Genomic DNA, 16242 nt, shown 5'->3' with positions numbered 1-16242 from the left:
GTTTTGAGGCCTTCCTCCCTGACGGCTCCACATGTATGTCACCACTGAGGTTAGAGTCTAGATGAAAACCAAGATACTTAGTTGTTTTTACCACTGGCACTTCCTGACCTCCTAGGATTAGTGGTGCAGGTTGTGGATGATCTCTAGAAAAGCATATCCACATTTCCAGACTCTTTCCCATTCAGGAGCATGTTGTTGGATGTGGCCCACTCTTCCAGCTGCTTTGCCTCCAAGTGTCCTCTTGGTTACTGGTTAAAGGTATGGCTCGGGACAGCCCTACATCATCCAGTGTGTCACTGAAGACAACCTTTCGGGTGGACATGTGAAGGAGAAACAGATATGGTGAAACCACACCACCTTGTGGCACACTAGAAGTGACCTCTGACCAAGGACTCAATGTGCCATTTGCCATCACCCTCTGTCTTTTTTCCCCTGGTGTAGCTGGGGTACCAGGCTAGAAACCATCACCCTCTGTCTTCTTCCCCTGGTGTAGCTGGGGTACCAGGCTAGAAACCATCACCCTCTGTCTTCTTCCCCTGGTGTAGCTGTGAAACCAGGCTAGAAACCATCACCCTCTGTCTTCTTCCCCTGGTGTAGCTGTGGAACCAGGCTAGAAACCATCACCCTCTGTCTTCTTCCCCTGGTGTAGCTGTGAAACCAGGCTAGAAACCATCACCCTCTGTCTTCTTCCCTGGTGTAGCTGTGAAACCAGGCTAGAAACCATCACCCTCTGTCTTCTTCCCCTGGTGTAGCTGTGGAACCAGGCTAGAAACCATCACCCTCTGTCTTCTTCCCCTGGTGTAGCTGTGGAACCAGGCTAGTAACCATCACCCTCTGTCTTCTTCCCCTGGTGTAGCTGTGGAACCAGGCTAGTAACCATCACCCTCTGTCTTCTTCCCCTGGTGTAGCTGTGGAACCAGGCTAGAAACCATCACCCTCTGTCTTCTTCCCCTGGTGTAGCTGTGGAACCAGGCTAGTAACCATCACCCTCTGTCTTCTTCCCCTGGTGTAGCTGTGGAACCAGGCTAGTAACCATCACCCTCTGTCTTCTTCCCCTGGTGTAGCTGTGGAACCAGGCTAGTAACCATCACCCTCTGTCTTCTTCCCCTGGTGTAGCTGTGGAACCAGGCTAGTAACCATCACCCTCTGTCTTCTTCCCCTGGTGTAGCTGTGGAACCAGGCTAGAAACCATCACCCTCTGTCTTCTTCCCCTGGTGTAGCTGTGGAACCAGGCTAGAAACCATCACCCTCTGTCTTCTTCCCCTGGTGTAGCTGTGGAACCAGGCTAGAAACCTTGGACAGAGTTCAGTGTCAGACAGATGTTGCACGAGCTTTGCGTGATCTACTGGATCAAGCGGGCTCGCGGGCCTCTTGGAGACAGGCCCTTTATATACTAATCCGACAGTACCACATGTTCTGTAAACTCCAGGCTGAGAGGCTGAAAGGAAGACACAACAGAATCACACAACATCAAAGATCCATTATCAGCAAGTCCTCAAACTTTAACGGTAACATTCAACACTGACAGATGTTTGATAGTGGCAGTTAAACAGGTCAAAGGTCAGTACTTAGTTACAGTAAATGCAGGAGAGGAATGACTCAAATCAGTTCCCATTACAGCCATAGTTAGAAAGTCCCAATGTTCTTCATGGTGATGCAGGTAGGCCTTTATACTACAGATGGACTTTGGAGACAAATATGTGGTTCAGTTAGACCATAAAGACAAATGTTTTTTCATGAAAACGACCACAGGGGGTCTTTTAAGCCATAGTGTATGATCGCTCTGCCAGAAAGGAAAATAAATAGCCAAGCAATAGTGTCAGTTCCTCTGAGTCATGTTAATGTCTATATCTGGCTTTTCTTATTGGAAAAATAATAAACAGATTAGGAAGAAAAGGGGTGTGTGTGACTCATTCATCTCTGGCGTTGCGTTTAAAGCCTGATGTTTTAAAGCCTGTGGTTTGCCACCACTAGCAGAGTGAGGTAGGGGTGTGTGAGACTTTCTTACTACTGTCCTGTCTCCTCACATCATGTCCAAGTCCACCTTCTCTGTTCACTGCAGCCTCAAAGAGAGCAGTGACCGAAATTGCACCCTGTCACTTTCAGCTCCCACACCTCCAGTTTGTGTGGACCTGTTCCTCCGTCTTGTCCTCCCTCAGGCCTTATGGTGGCTACAGGCTTCACACTGTCGATCGATGTGCAGGCATGTGCAAGGGCAGAGTATGCTTTTGGGGGGGCAGCGCACACTTTTGTCCACATCGTCATTGTGTTCCACCCAGAGAGGAAGTCCCCCTTGTGTAGTGTAAATCCACTAGGGTCCTGGGGAACCAGAGTAGCTAACCAAGCAAGAGGGGCCGAGGCACTCTTTTTGACTCTATCTAGCGATGACGTTTGAACTTCCGGATCCGGTGTTATATGCTTTTTGCTTACAAATATTAGCTAGCTATATGTGTATACTAGCTAGCTACATAGCTAGCTGTGTGTGTATAGTAACTAGCTACATGGCTAGTTGTGTGTATGCTAAATAGCTACATAGCTAGCTGTGTGTGAGTACTAGCTAGCTCATAGCTAGCTGTGTGTGAATACTAGCTAGCTACATAGCTAGTTGTGTGTGAATACTAGCTAGCTACATAGCTAGCTGTGTGTGAACGCTAGCTACATAGCTAGCTGTGTGTGAATACTAATTATACTGTAGATTACTGGCTACTTCCTCCTCCTCAATCTTTGTTTCCGCCCACAGAGAGGCCCTAATGTTTGTTTTTGTTAATTAGTAGGTTGAGTAGGTTTTGGCAAATGTAACTGCCACTGAGAAGCACCTCGAAAACTTCTCCCTGGTCTTCGGTCAGAGTGGTTGGTAGTAATGCTGATAATAACCTTGGTTTCCTCTCTCTCCAGGTACGACACGCCCCCCTCGAGACGGGGAGGTCCCCGGGGTTGATTACAACTTCCTGTCTGTGGAGGACTTCTTGAACCTTGAGCAGAGTGGAACACTACTGGAAATAGGAACGTTTGAAGGTGAGGATGATGATGCTGGGAATGTTGGTTTTAGTGATGCTGGTGATGAGGATGATGCTGGTGGTGTTGGTTTTAGTGATGCTGGTGATGAGGATGATGCTGGTGGTGTTGGTTTCAGTGATGCTGGTGATGAGGATGATGCTGGTGGTGGTGTTGGTCTTAGTGATGCTGGTGAGGAGGATGATGATGATGATGCTATGGTACTGTAGGAGTGCAGAAGATAATCTTTCTCTTTTTTGTAAGATTGTATTTAGGATTTCTGACCTGATAATATTTATTTTGATTATTATAATTTATAAAAAATGATACAATACAAAACATACACATACAAACAGATCACAAGGTTATCCTTACCTAGATTAGGACAGTGTACCACAGTGATACGTCTTCTGTCCTGACAGAATCCACGTGTGTGTGTGTGTGTGTGTGTGTGCGTGTGTAGTGTTAATCTCCTTGCCACATGTACTATTGTGTGTTTGGCTCCTTTCTCCCTCCCCCGCAGACAGTGTCAAATACCTGTCCACAGGAGCCGGATGCCTTCCCAATACAAATGTGAGGCAGACCTACCTACAGTAGGTCTCAATGACATGCAGTTGCATTGAGATATGAGTCCAATTCTCATGCCCAACATTTTTTCTTTCCAAAAATTGTGTCGAGACTTTTAAAATCTATTTTCAAGATGATTTTTAAAGATCGGGATTTACAGTTCATCAGTTGTAGATAATTACATACATTTAGAATGTGGTTTTGAGCATGTGTCACTATCTCTTGCATTGCATTGTGGATGGTATTTGCTTATCAATGGGTTTTACAGGAAATAAACTTAAGCAACAGATCTGGTACTGACCAGTGATACGCCAGCCATTTGAATGTATACTTTAACAAGGTAAAGTTTCTCTGAGCCGGCCTGTTGTATTATGCTTGTATTCTCTCAGCTCCCTCTCAGTCCATAACAACACTGACCAGGGGAAAAAGCCTGCTTTTCCTGCAGCTGCTTATTTCCACCATTTCAGGACTCTTTGTGCTCTGCCATTGTCTCTCTTTCCACTGCATTGAGATTTTATAGATCCCCTCCCCGCTATCTTTCTGGGCCTATCTCTCTGTTCTCTACCTCTCTGTCCTCTATCTCTCTGTCCTCTATCTCTCTGTGTTCTATCTCTCTGTCCTCTATCTCTCTGTGTTCTATCTCTCGCTCCCTCCCCCTCCTTCTCTCACCCTCCCTCCCTCCCCCCTCTCTCAATTTCAATTCAAATTAAGGGGCTGTATTGGCATGGGAAACATATGTTTACATTGCCAAAGTAAGTGAAATAGATAATAAACAAAAGTGAAATAAACAACAGTAAATGTCATTATGTCTATATACAGTGTTGTAACGATGAGCAAATAGTTACAAAAGGGAAAATTACAAAAGGGAAAATAAATCTAGGTTGTATTTATAATGGTGTTTGGTCTTCACTGGTTGCCCTTTTCGTGTGGAAACAGGCCACAAATCTTGATGCTGTGATTTCACCCAGTAGATATGGGAGTTTATCAAAATTGGATTTGTTATCTAATTCTTTGTGCATCTGTGCAATATGAGGGAAATGTGTATCTCTGAAATGGCCATACATTTGGCAGGAGGTTAGGAAGTGCAGCTCAGTTTCCACCTCATTTTGTGGGCAGTGTGCACATAGCCTGTCTTCTCTTGAGAGCCAGGTCTGCCTACGGCAGCCTTTCTCAATAGTAAGGCTATGCTCAATGAGTCTGTACATAGTGAAGCATTCCTTCATTTTGGGTCAGTTACAGTGATCAGGTATTGTGCCACTAAGGACTCTCTGTTTAACATTCTAGTCTGCTCAGTGTTTTTCTAATGTGTAATTATCTTTTTGTTTTCTCATGATCTGGTTGGGTCTAATTGTGCTGTCCTGTGGTTCAGTGGGGTCTGTTTGTGTTTGTGAACAGAGCCCCAGGACCAGCTTGCTTAGGGGACTCTTCTCCAGGTTCATATCAAATTTTATTGGTCACATACACATATTTAGCAGATTTTATTGCGGGTGCAGTGATATTCTTGTCTGTAGGTGTAGGTGATGGCTTTGTTATGGAACGTTTGGGAATCGCTTCCTTTTAGGAGGTTGTAAGAATTTAATGGCTCTTTTCTGGATTTTGATCATTAGTGGGTGTCGGCCTAATTCTGCTCTGCATGCATTATTTGCTGTTTTACGTTGTAGACAGAGGATATTTGTGCAGAATTCTGCATGCAGAGGTTCAATTTGGTGGTTGTCACATTTTGTGAATTCTTGGTTGGTGAGCGGACCCCAGACCTCACAACCATAAAGGGCAATGAGTTCTATAACTGATTAAAAATACTTGAATGTTATGTTACTTTTGATAGCATAGGCCTTACTTGCCTTGTCTCTCAGATCATTCACAACTTTGTGGAAGTTACCTGTCGTGCTGATGTTAATTGTTTTGTGTGCTCTAGGGCAACGGTGTCTAGATGGAATTTGTATTTGTGGTCCTGGCAACTGGACCTTTTTTCTAACACCATCATATTTTGTCTTACTGAGATGTACTGTCAGGGCCCAGGTCTGTCAGAATCTGTGCAGCAGATCTAGGTGCTGCTGTAGGCCCTACTTGGTTTGGGACAGAAGCACCAGATCATCAGCAAACAGTAAACATTTGACTTCAGATTCTAGTAGGGAGAGGCCGGTGCTCTCTCTCTCCCTTCCTCTCTCCTTCCCCCTCCCCTCCCTCTCTCCCTCCCCCTCCCTCTCTCATCCCCTTTTCTCTGTCTCACACCCTTCTCCCTCCCTCTCCCTCCCTCCCTCCCTCCCTCCCTCCCTCCCTCCCTCCCTCCCTCCCTCCCTCCCTCCCTCCCTCCCTCCCTCCCTCCCTCCCTCCCCCTCCCCATCCCCCCTACCACTTCTTATCTCCCCCTCCCTCTCTCCCTCCCCGTTCCTCTCTCCTTCTCCCTCCCTCTCTTCTCCCTCTCTCTCTCCCTCTCCCTCCATCTCTTTCTCAGGCATGCTAATGTCCAGTTTGTTGCCTAGGTAACTATTATGGGACGCCTAAGCCGCCGAGGCAGCCCGTGGTTGGGACAGTGATTCTCAGTGATGCTGTGCTCCTCAACGGCCCTCCAGGCTCCCAGCAGTCCACTCCCAAGCGCACCAAGTCCTACAATGACATGCAAAACGCCCAAGTAGTACCTGCTGACTACGAGGATGACGACCAGGCCACAGAAATGAACAACAGTTTTACAGGTATGTCATTTTACATGCCGTCAGACAATTACACATAGACTACCACTACCAAACCAGGCGGCTGTTCAATGGGGGATGTGTGTGTTTGGAGTGTGGGTGAGTTGTGTGTGTGCTCATTTCTACGCACATGTTTGAAAGCATGTGTGAGGGAGAGTGTGTATCTGCGTTTGTGCTCTCCACTCTTCTGCCCTGTGTTGCTGGGTGTCTCTCGCTTTCTCTCTTTCTCTTGTTCTCTCTCTCGCTCCCTCCATCTTTCTCTCTTGTTTTCTCTCTCTCTCGCGCCATCTTTCTCTCTCTCTCACTCTCTCACTCTCTTTCTATCTCTCAACAACACTTTGTGAATAGTTTTTTAGGCATAATGTCTGACTGAGTTTGAAATATCACTTGTGTTAATGTGTTAGCCCGGACTGGAGAGTTTGTGAGACAGTCAGTCAGTTCCTAGATGGAGTTTTTTTTCTCTTTCTATGCTCACTCTGTGTGTCCTGCCAGTCTGTCAGAGTGGTGAATTAGCGTTTGATCACCCTTGAAAGGCTCACGGAAGTGAAAGAGGGAGGATGAAGTCAGGGAGGGCAAGATAGAGGGGGGTTTAAGAGAAGTAGAGGCTGACTGCTTGTTCATTATAGTCATTGGGCCCCATTCCTTTTGGACTAGCAGGCAGGGGGTTTACAGAGGGAGGGAGAGAAAGTTAAGAAAGGAAAAATGTTTAGTAGTCGTGAACCATAGAATATATTTTTGTTGCTGTTGGTTTTAGTAGTCCTATATTGCACACAGTACTCTAAGCATAAATTGTCTTATCATTCCAACCTTAGATTCCCACATTCCTGTTACAGCAGGAAACATAAACCTCCTCTCTCTGTTTTGTTCTGTGTTGTCGTGCTCCTTACTTTCCCAGGATCCTTAGTTCGTAGTCTCTTCCCCTCTCCCTTGTTGTGCACAGGTAACCCTAGCGACCAGGACGAGAGCTGCGGTGGTGTTCTGCGGCCGTACCCCGCGCGCGAGAACGCTCCGTCCTATGGTCTGAACAACGTGGCCGCATCCACCTCGGACAGCGGGCAGCAGACACACGCCCAGCCCCAGGCCTCCCCAGAAGACCCCCTAGGACCCCTGCCAGGCAACTGGGAGATGGCCTACACCGAGAACGGAGAAGTCTACTTCATAGAGTACGTATAATATACCCTAAATCCTATCCTAAATCCCTATGGCCTGTACCTTAGCTTACACCGAGAACGGAGAAGTCTACTTCATAGAGTACGTATAATATACCCTAAATCCTATCCTAAATCCCTATGGCCTGTACCTTAGCTTACACCGAGAACGGAAAAGTCTACTTTATAGAGCATGTATAATATACACTACATGACCAAAAGTATGTAGACACCTGCTCGTCAAACATCTCATTCCAAAATCATGGGCAGTAATATGGAGTTGGTCCCCCCTTTGCTGCTATAACAGCCACCACTCTTCTGGAAAGGATTTCCACTAGATGTTGGAACATTTCTGCGGGGACTTTCTTTCATTCAGCCACAAGAGCGTTAGGGAGGTCGGGCACTCATGTTGGGCGATTAGGCCTGGCTCGCAGTCAGCGTTCCAATTCATCCGAAAGGTGTTTGATGGGGTTAAGGTCAAGGCTCTGAAGGCCAGTCAAGTTCTTCCAAACTGATCTCGACAAACCATTTCAATATGGAACTCGCTTTGTGCATGGGGGCATTGTCATGCCGAAACAGCAAAGGGATGGTCTAGAATGTCATTGTATGCTGTAGCGTTAAGATTTCACTGGAACTAAGGGGCCTAGCCCGAACCATGAAAAATAGCCCCAGATCATTATTCCTCCTCCAACAAACTTTGCGATTGGCTCTATGCATTTAGGCAGGTAGCGCCCTCCTAGCATCCGCCAAACGCAGATTCGTCCGTCGGACTGCCAGATGGTAAAGCATGGTTCATCACTCCAGAGAACATGTTTCCACTGCTCCAGAGTCCAATGGTGGTGAGGTTTATACCACTCTAGCCAGCGCTTGACATTGCGCGTGGTGATCTTAGGCTTGTGTGTGGCTGTTCAGCCATGGAAACCCATTTAATGAAGTTCCCGACAACAGTTATTGTGCTGACATTGTTTCCAGAGGCAGTTTGGAACTCGGTAGTGAGAGTTGCAACCGAGGACAGCCGATTTGTACGCGCTTCAGCACTCAGCGGTCCCGTTCTGTGAGCTTGTGTGGCCTACCACTTCGTGGCTGAGCCGTTGTTGCTCCTAGATGTTTCCACTTCACAATAGCTGCACTTACAGTTGACCGGGGCAGCTCTAGCAGTGCAGAAATTTGATGAACTGACTTGTTGGAAAGGTGGCATCCTATGATGGCGCCAAGTTGAAAGTCACTGAGCTCTTCAGTAAGGCCATTCTACTGCCAATGTTTGTCTATGGAGATTGCATGGCCGTGTGCTCGATTTTATACACCTGTCAGCAATTTAACAAATAATGATAAGACATGAAATAGTAAGTTACACAATAAGAATAAAATACACAAGAATGGAGCAATATACAGGGAGCACCAGTACCAGATCAATGTGGAGCTATATACAGGGAGTACCAGTACTAGATCAATGTGGAGCTATATACAGGGAGCACCAGTACCAGATCATTGTGGAGCTATATACAGGGAGCACCAGTACCAGATCAATGTGGAGCTATATACATGTGGAGTACCAGTACTAGATCAATGTGGAGCTATATACAGGGAGCACCAGTACCAGATCAATGTGGAGCTATATACAGAGAGCACCAGTACCAGATCAATGTGGAGCTATATAGAGGGAGCACCAGTACCAGATCAATGTGGAGCTATATACAGGGAGTACCAGTACTAGATCAATGTGGAGCTATATACAGGGAGCACCAGTACCAGATCAATGTGGAGCTATATACAGGGAGCACCAGTACCAGATCAATGTGGAGCTATATACAGGGAGCACCAGTACCAGATCAATGTGGAGCTATATAGAGGGAGCACCAGTACCAGATCAATGTGGAGCTATATACAGGGAGTACCAGTACCAGATCAATGTGGAGCTATACACAGGGAGTACCAGTACCAGATCAATGTGGAGCTATATAGAGGAGCACCAGTACCAGATCAATGTGGAGCTATATACAGGAGCACCAGTACCAGATCAATGTGGAGCTATACACAGGGAGTACCAGTACCAGATCAATGTGGAGCTATATACAGGGAGCACCAGTACCAGATCAATGTGGAGCTATATACAGGGAGCACCAGTACCAGATCAATGTGGAGCTATATACAGGGAGCACCAGTACCAGATCAATGTGGAGCTATACACAGGGAGTACCAGTACCAGATCAATGTGGAGCTACAGGGAGCACCAGTACCAGACAGGGAGCACCAGTACCAGATCAATGTGGAGCTATATACAGGGAGCACCAGTACCAGATCAATGTGGAGCTATATACAGGGAGCACCAGTACCAGATCAATGTGGAGCTATACCAGTACCAGATCAATGTGGAGTACCAGTACCAGTAGATCAATGTGGAGCTATACACAGGGAGTACCAGTACCAGATCAATGTGGAGCTATACACAGGGAGTACCAGTACCAGATCAATGTGGAGCTATACCAGATCAATGTGGACAGGGAGTACCAGTACCAGATCAATGTGGAGCTATATACAGGGAGTACCAGTACCAAATCAATGTGGAGCTATATACAGGGAGTACCAGTACCAGATCAATGTGGAGCTATATACAGGGAGCACCAGTACCAGATCAATGTGCAGAGGTTACGAGGCATTTGAGGTAGATATGTACATGAAGGCAGGGTAAAGTGACATCAGGATCAGGATAGATCAGGATAGATAATAATAATAAGGTATTTGAGGTAGATATGTACATTAAGGCAGGGTAAAGTGACTAGGCATCAGGATAGATAATAATAAGGTATTTTTTATTTAAAAAAAATATTTAACCTTTATTTAACCAGGTAGGCTAGTTGAGAAAAAGTTCTCATTTGCATCTGTGACCTGGCCAAGATAAAGCAAAGCAGTTTGACACATACAACAACACAGAGTTACACATGGAATAAACAAACATACAATCAATAATACAGTAGAAAAGTCTATATACAGCCTGTGCAAATGAGGTAGGATAAGAGAGGTAAGGCAATAAATAGGCCATGGTGACGAAGTAATTACAATATAGCAATTAAACACTGGAATGGTAGGATGTGCAGAAGATGAATGTGCAAGTTGAGATACTGGGGTGCAAAGGAGGAAGATAAATAAATAAATACAGTATGGGGTTGAGGAAGTTTGGATGGGCTATTTACAGATGAGCTATGTACAGGTGCAGTGCTCAGCTTAAAGCTAGTGAAGGGGGTAAGAGTCTCCAGCTTCAGAGATTTTTGCAGTTCGTTCCAGTCATTGACAGCAGAGAACTGGAAGGAGAGGCGGCCAAAGGAAGAATTGGCTTTGGGGGTGACCAGTGAGATATACCTGCTGGTGCGCGTGCTACGGGTGGGTGCTGCTATGGTGACCAGTGAGCTGAGATAAGGCGGGGCTTTACCTAGCAGAGACTTGTAGATGACCTAGAACCAGTGGGTTTGGCGACGAGTATGAAGCGAGGGCCAGCCAACAAGATCATACAGGTCGCAGTGGTGGGTAGTATATGGGGCTTTGGTGACAAAACGGATGGCACTGTGATAGACTGCATCCAATTTGTTGAGTAGAGTGTTGGAGACTATTTTGTAAATGACATCGCCGAAGTCAAGGATCGGTAGGATGGTCAGTTTTACGAGGGTATGTTTGGCAGCATGAATGAAGGATGCTTTGTTGCGAAATAGGAAGCTGATTCTAGATTTAATTTTGGAATGGAGATGTTTAATGTGATTCTGGAAGGAGAGTTTACAGTCTAACCAGACACCTAGGTATTTGTAGTTGTCCACATATTCTAAGTCAGAACCGTCAGAAAAGTCAGAACCGTCAGAACCGAGTAGTGATGCTGGATGGGCGGGCAGGTGCGAGCAGTGATCAGATGAAGAGCATGCATTTAGTTTCACTTGCATTTAAGAGCAGTTGGAGGCCACGGAAGGAGAATTGTATGGCATTGAAGCTCATCTGGAGGTTAGTTAAGGTGTCCAACGAAGGGCCAGAGGTATACAGAATGGTGTCGTCTGCGTAGAGGTGGATCAGAGAATCACCAGCAGCGAGAGCGACATCATTGATGTTTACAGAGAAGAGAGTCGGCCCGAGAATTGAACCCTGTGGCACCCCCATAGAGACTGCCAGAGGTCCGGACAACAGGCCTTCCGATTTGACATACTGAACTCTATCGGAGAAGTAGTTGGTGAACCAAGCGAGGCAATCATTTGACAGACCAGGGCCAATAAGAATGCTGTGATTGACAGAGTCGAAAGCCTCAGCCAGGTCGATGAATACGGCTCCCCAGTAATGTCTCTTATCGATGGCGGTTATGATATTGTTTAGGACCTTGAGCGTGGCTGAGGTGCACCCATGACCAGCTCTGAAACCAGATTGCATAGTGGAGAAGGTACATTGAGATTCAAAATGGTCAGTAATCTGTTTGTTAACTTGGCTTTCAAAGAACTTAGAAAGGTAGGGTAGAATAGATATAGGTGTGTAGCAGTTTGGGTCTAGAGTGTCTCCCACTTTGAAGAGGGGGATGACTGCAGCAGCTTTCCAATCCATGGGAATCTCAGACGATACGAAAGAGAGGTTGAACAGGCTAGTAATAGGGGTTGCAATAATTTCTTTAGATTATTTTAGAAAGAGAGGGTCCAGATTGTCTTGCCCAGCTGATTTGTAGGGGTCCAGATTTTGCAGCTCTTTCAGAACATCAGCCATCTGGATTTGGGTGAAGGAGAAGTGGGGGAGGTTTGGGCGAGTTGCTGTGGGGAGCACAGGGCTGTTGACCGGCGTAGGGGTAGCCAGGTGGAAAGCATGGCCAGTCGTGGAAAAATGCTTATTGAAATTCTCAATTATTGTGGATTTATCGGTAGTGACAGTGTTTCCTAGCCTCAGTGCAGTGGGCAGCTGGGAGGGGGTGCTCTTATTTTCCATAGACTTTACAGTGTCTCAGAACTTTTTTGAGTTTGTTACAGGATGCACATTTCTGTTTGAAAAAGCTAGCCAAGGGCTATATATATTCCTAGTTCTTATTTTTTTGAACGGAGCATGCTTATTTAAGATGGTGAGGAAGGCACTTTTAAAGAATAACCAGCCATCCTCTACTGACAGGATGAGGTCAATGTCATTCCAGGATACCCCGGACAGGTCAATTAGAAAGGCCTGTTCGCAGAAGTGTTTTAGGGAGCATTTGACAGTGATGAGGGGTGGTCGTTTGACCACAGACCCATTATGGATGCAGGCAATGAGGTTTTTGGTTGAAAACTGCAGAGGTGCATTTGGAGGGCGAGTTAGTTAGGATGATATCTATCATGTTGCCCGTGTTTACGGATTTGGGGTGGTACCTGGTAGGTTCATTGATAATTTGTGTGAGATTGAGGGAATCAAGCTTAGATTGTAGGATGGCCGGGGTGTTAAGCATGTTCCAGTTTAGGTCACCTATTAGCACGAGCGCAGAAGATAGATGGGGGGCAATCAATTCACATATGGTGTCCAGGGCACAGCTGGGGGCAGAGGGTGGTCTATAGCAGGTGGCAACGGTGAGAGACTTGTTTCTGGAAAGAAGTAGAAGCTCAAATTGTTTTGGTACTGACCTGGATAGTAAGACAGAACTCTGCAGGCTATCTCTGTAGTAGATTGAAACTCCGGCCGCTTTAACAGTTCTATCTTGGCGGAAAATTTTATAGTTAGGGATGGAAATGTCAGGATTTTAGGTGGTTTTCCTAAGCCAGGATTTAGACACGGCTAAGACATCCGGGTTGGTAGAATGTTCTAAAGCAGTGAATAAAGCAAACTTAGGGAGCAGGCGTCTAATGTTAACATGCACGAAACCAAGGCATTTGTGGTTACAGAAGTCAACAAATGAGAGCACCTGGGGAGTAGGAATGGAGCTAGGCACTGCAGGTCCTGGATTAACCTCTACATCACAAGGAGGAACAGAGGAGAAGTAGGATAAGGGTACGGCTAAAGGCTATAAGAATTGGCCCTCTAGCACGTTCGGAGCAGAGAATAAAAGGAGCAGGTTTCTGGGCACGATAGAATAGATTCAAGGCATAATGTACAGACAAAGGTATGGTAGGGAGAGAGTACATTGGAGGTAAACCTAGGCATTGAGTAGTGATGAGAGAGATATAGTCTCTAGAGACGTTTAAACCAGGTGATGTCATTGCATACAGTGCCTTGCGAAAGTATTCGACCCCCTTGAACTTTGCGACCTTTTGCCACATTTCAGGCTTCAAACATAAAGATATAAAACTGTATTTTTTTGTGAAGAATCAACAACAAGTGGGACACAATCATGAAGTGGAACGACATTTATTGGATATTTCAAACTTTTTTAACAAATCAAAAACTGAAAAATTGGCCGTGCAAAATTATTCAGCCCCCTTAAGTTAATACTTTGTAGCGCCACCTTTTGCTGCGATTACAGCTGTAAGTCGTTTGGGGTATGTCTCTATCAATTTTGCACATTGAGAGACTGAAATTTTTTCCCATTCCTCCTTGCAAAACAGCTCGAGCTCAGTGAGATTGGATGGAGAGCATTTGTGAACAGCAGTTTTCAGTTCTTTCCACAGATTCTCGATTGGGTTCAGGTCTGGACTTTGACTTGGCCATTCTAACACCTGGATATGTTTATTTTTGAACCATTCCATTGTAGATTTTGCTTTATCTTTTGGATCATTGTCTTGTTGGAAGACAAATCTCCGTCCCAGTCTCAGGTCTTTTGTAGACTCCATCAGGTTTTCTTCCAGAATGGTCCTGTATTTGGCTCCATCCATCTTCCCATCAATTTTAACCATCTTCCCTGTCCCTGCTGAAGAAAAGCAGGCCCAAACCATGATGCTGCCACCACCATGTTTGACAGTGGGGATGGTGTGTTCAGGGTGATGAGCTGTGTTGCTTTTACGCCAAACATAACATTTTGCATTGTTGCCAAAAAGTTCAATTTTGGTTTCATCTGACCAGAGCACCTTCTTCCACATGTTTGGTGTGTCTCCCAGGTGGCTTGTGGCAAACTTTTATGGATATCTTTAAGAAATGGCTTTCTTCTTGCCACTCTTCCATAAAGGCCAGATTTGTGCAATATACGACTGATTGTTGTCCTATGGACAGAGTCTCCCACCTCAGCTGTAGATCTCTGCAGTTCATCCAGAGTGATCATGGGCCTCTTGGCTGCATCTCTGATCAGTCTTCTCCTTGTATGAGCTGAAGGTTTAGAGAGACGGCCAGGTCTTGGTAGATTTGCAGTGGTCTGATACTCCTTCCATTTCAATATTATCGCTTGCACAGTTTTCCTTGGGATGTTTAAAGCTTGGGAAATCTTTTTGTATCCAAATCCGGCTTTAAACTTCTTCACAACAGTATCTCGGACCTGCCTGGTGTGTTCCTTGTTCTTCATGATGCTCTCTGCGCTTTTAACGGACCTCTGAGACTATCACAGTGCAGGTGCATTTATACGGAGACTTGATTACACACAGGTGGATTGTATTTATCATCATTAGTCATTTAGGTCAACATTGGATCATTCAGAGACCCTCACTGAACTTCTGGAGAGAGTTTGCTGCACTGAAAGTAAAGGGGCTGAATAATTTTGCACGCCCAATTTTTCAGTTTTTGATTTGTTAAAAAAGTTTGAAATATCCAATAAATGTCGTTCCACTTCATGATTGTGTCCCACTTGTTGTTGATTCTTCACAAAAAAATACAGTTTTATATCTTTATGTTTGAAGCCTGAAATGTGGCAAAAGGTCGCAAAGTTCAAGGGGGCCGAATACTTTCGCAAGGCACTGTATGTGGGAGATGGAACAACATGTTTGGTTAAGGCATATTCAGCAGGGCTAGAGGCTCTACAGTGAAATAAGACAGTAATCACTAACCATGACAGTAATGGACAAGGCATATTGATATTAGGGAGAGGCGTATGGGTCCAGTGATTGGTTGGGCTGGCTGGGGACACGGCGATTCAGACAGTTAGCTTGTCGGGGCTAGCAGTTAGCAGGCCGAAGCTAGCATAAGGGCCTTAAGAGGGACGTTGTGATGGGGGAAAGTCTGTTTTTGCCTCCTTGTGCGGTGACGCCGCTAGACCAGTCGTGGAATTAGTAGGGTTCCAAGTAGCAGAGGTTCCAAGTCCAATTGGCAAAATATGTATAGTGGTCGAAGAAACTGGCCGCTGGATCAGCTAACAGACCAATATGCTATAGATAGCTAGCAGGCCGCAGTTAGCAGAATGGGCCTTCAGGGGACGTCGCGCCTGATGGGCCTATTTGAGGTAGATATGTACATGAAGGTAAAGTGACTAGGCATCAGGATAGATAATAATAAGGTATTTGAGGTAGATATGTACATGAAGGCAGGGTAAAGTGACCAGGCATCAGGATAGATAATAATAAGGTATTTGAGGTAGATATGTACACAAAGGCAGGGTAAAGTGACTAGGCATCAGGATAGATAATAATAAGGTATTTGAGGTAGATATGTACATGAAGGCAGGGTAAAGTGACCAGACATCAGGATAGATAATAATAAGGTATTTGAGGTAGATATGTACACAAAGGCAGGGTAAAGTGACCAGGCATCAGGATAGATAATAATTAGAATACAATTAAGAACAGAGTAGCAGCAGCATATGATGAGTGTACAAGTGTGTGTGTGAGTGTGTGTGTGTGTATATATGTTTGTCTGTGTTGTGTCAGTATGCGTGTGTATGTTAAGTGTGTGTGCATGTGTATTTTTTGACTGTGTGAGTGCGTGTGTATATAGTGTGTGTATATAAAGTCTAGTGAGTGTGTATATGGTGTGTGTTTAGAAAATCTAGGGGGTGTAAGATGGATTCAGTG

General features: G+C 45.4%; 1 protein-coding gene across 11 annotated transcripts in view; it reads left to right on the top strand.

Moving 5' to 3' along the window:
* Positions 1-16242, top strand: part of LOC112222264 (membrane-associated guanylate kinase, WW and PDZ domain-containing protein 1-like) — a 206503-nt gene that overhangs the window by 133010 nt on the left and 57251 nt on the right. For 7 of the 11 annotated variants that reach the window (XM_042304042.1, XM_042304032.1, XM_042304034.1 and 4 more), the window contains exons 3-5: positions 2896-3015; positions 6045-6254; positions 7147-7414. In XM_042304042.1, coding sequence (XP_042159976.1) covers positions 2896-3015; positions 6045-6254; positions 7147-7414 — 598 coding nt within the window. The remainder of the gene's footprint in view (positions 1-2895; positions 3016-6044; positions 6255-7146; positions 7415-16242) is intronic. The other 4 variants (XM_042304037.1, XM_042304039.1, XM_042304038.1 and 1 more) reach the window with 1 other exon arrangement.

Source organism: Oncorhynchus tshawytscha, linkage group LG22, assembly GCF_018296145.1.
Source record: "Oncorhynchus tshawytscha isolate Ot180627B linkage group LG22, Otsh_v2.0, whole genome shotgun sequence".
Taxonomy (NCBI): Eukaryota; Metazoa; Chordata; class Actinopteri; order Salmoniformes; family Salmonidae; genus Oncorhynchus; species Oncorhynchus tshawytscha.
This window is presented reverse-complemented; position numbering and strand designations above follow the sequence as displayed.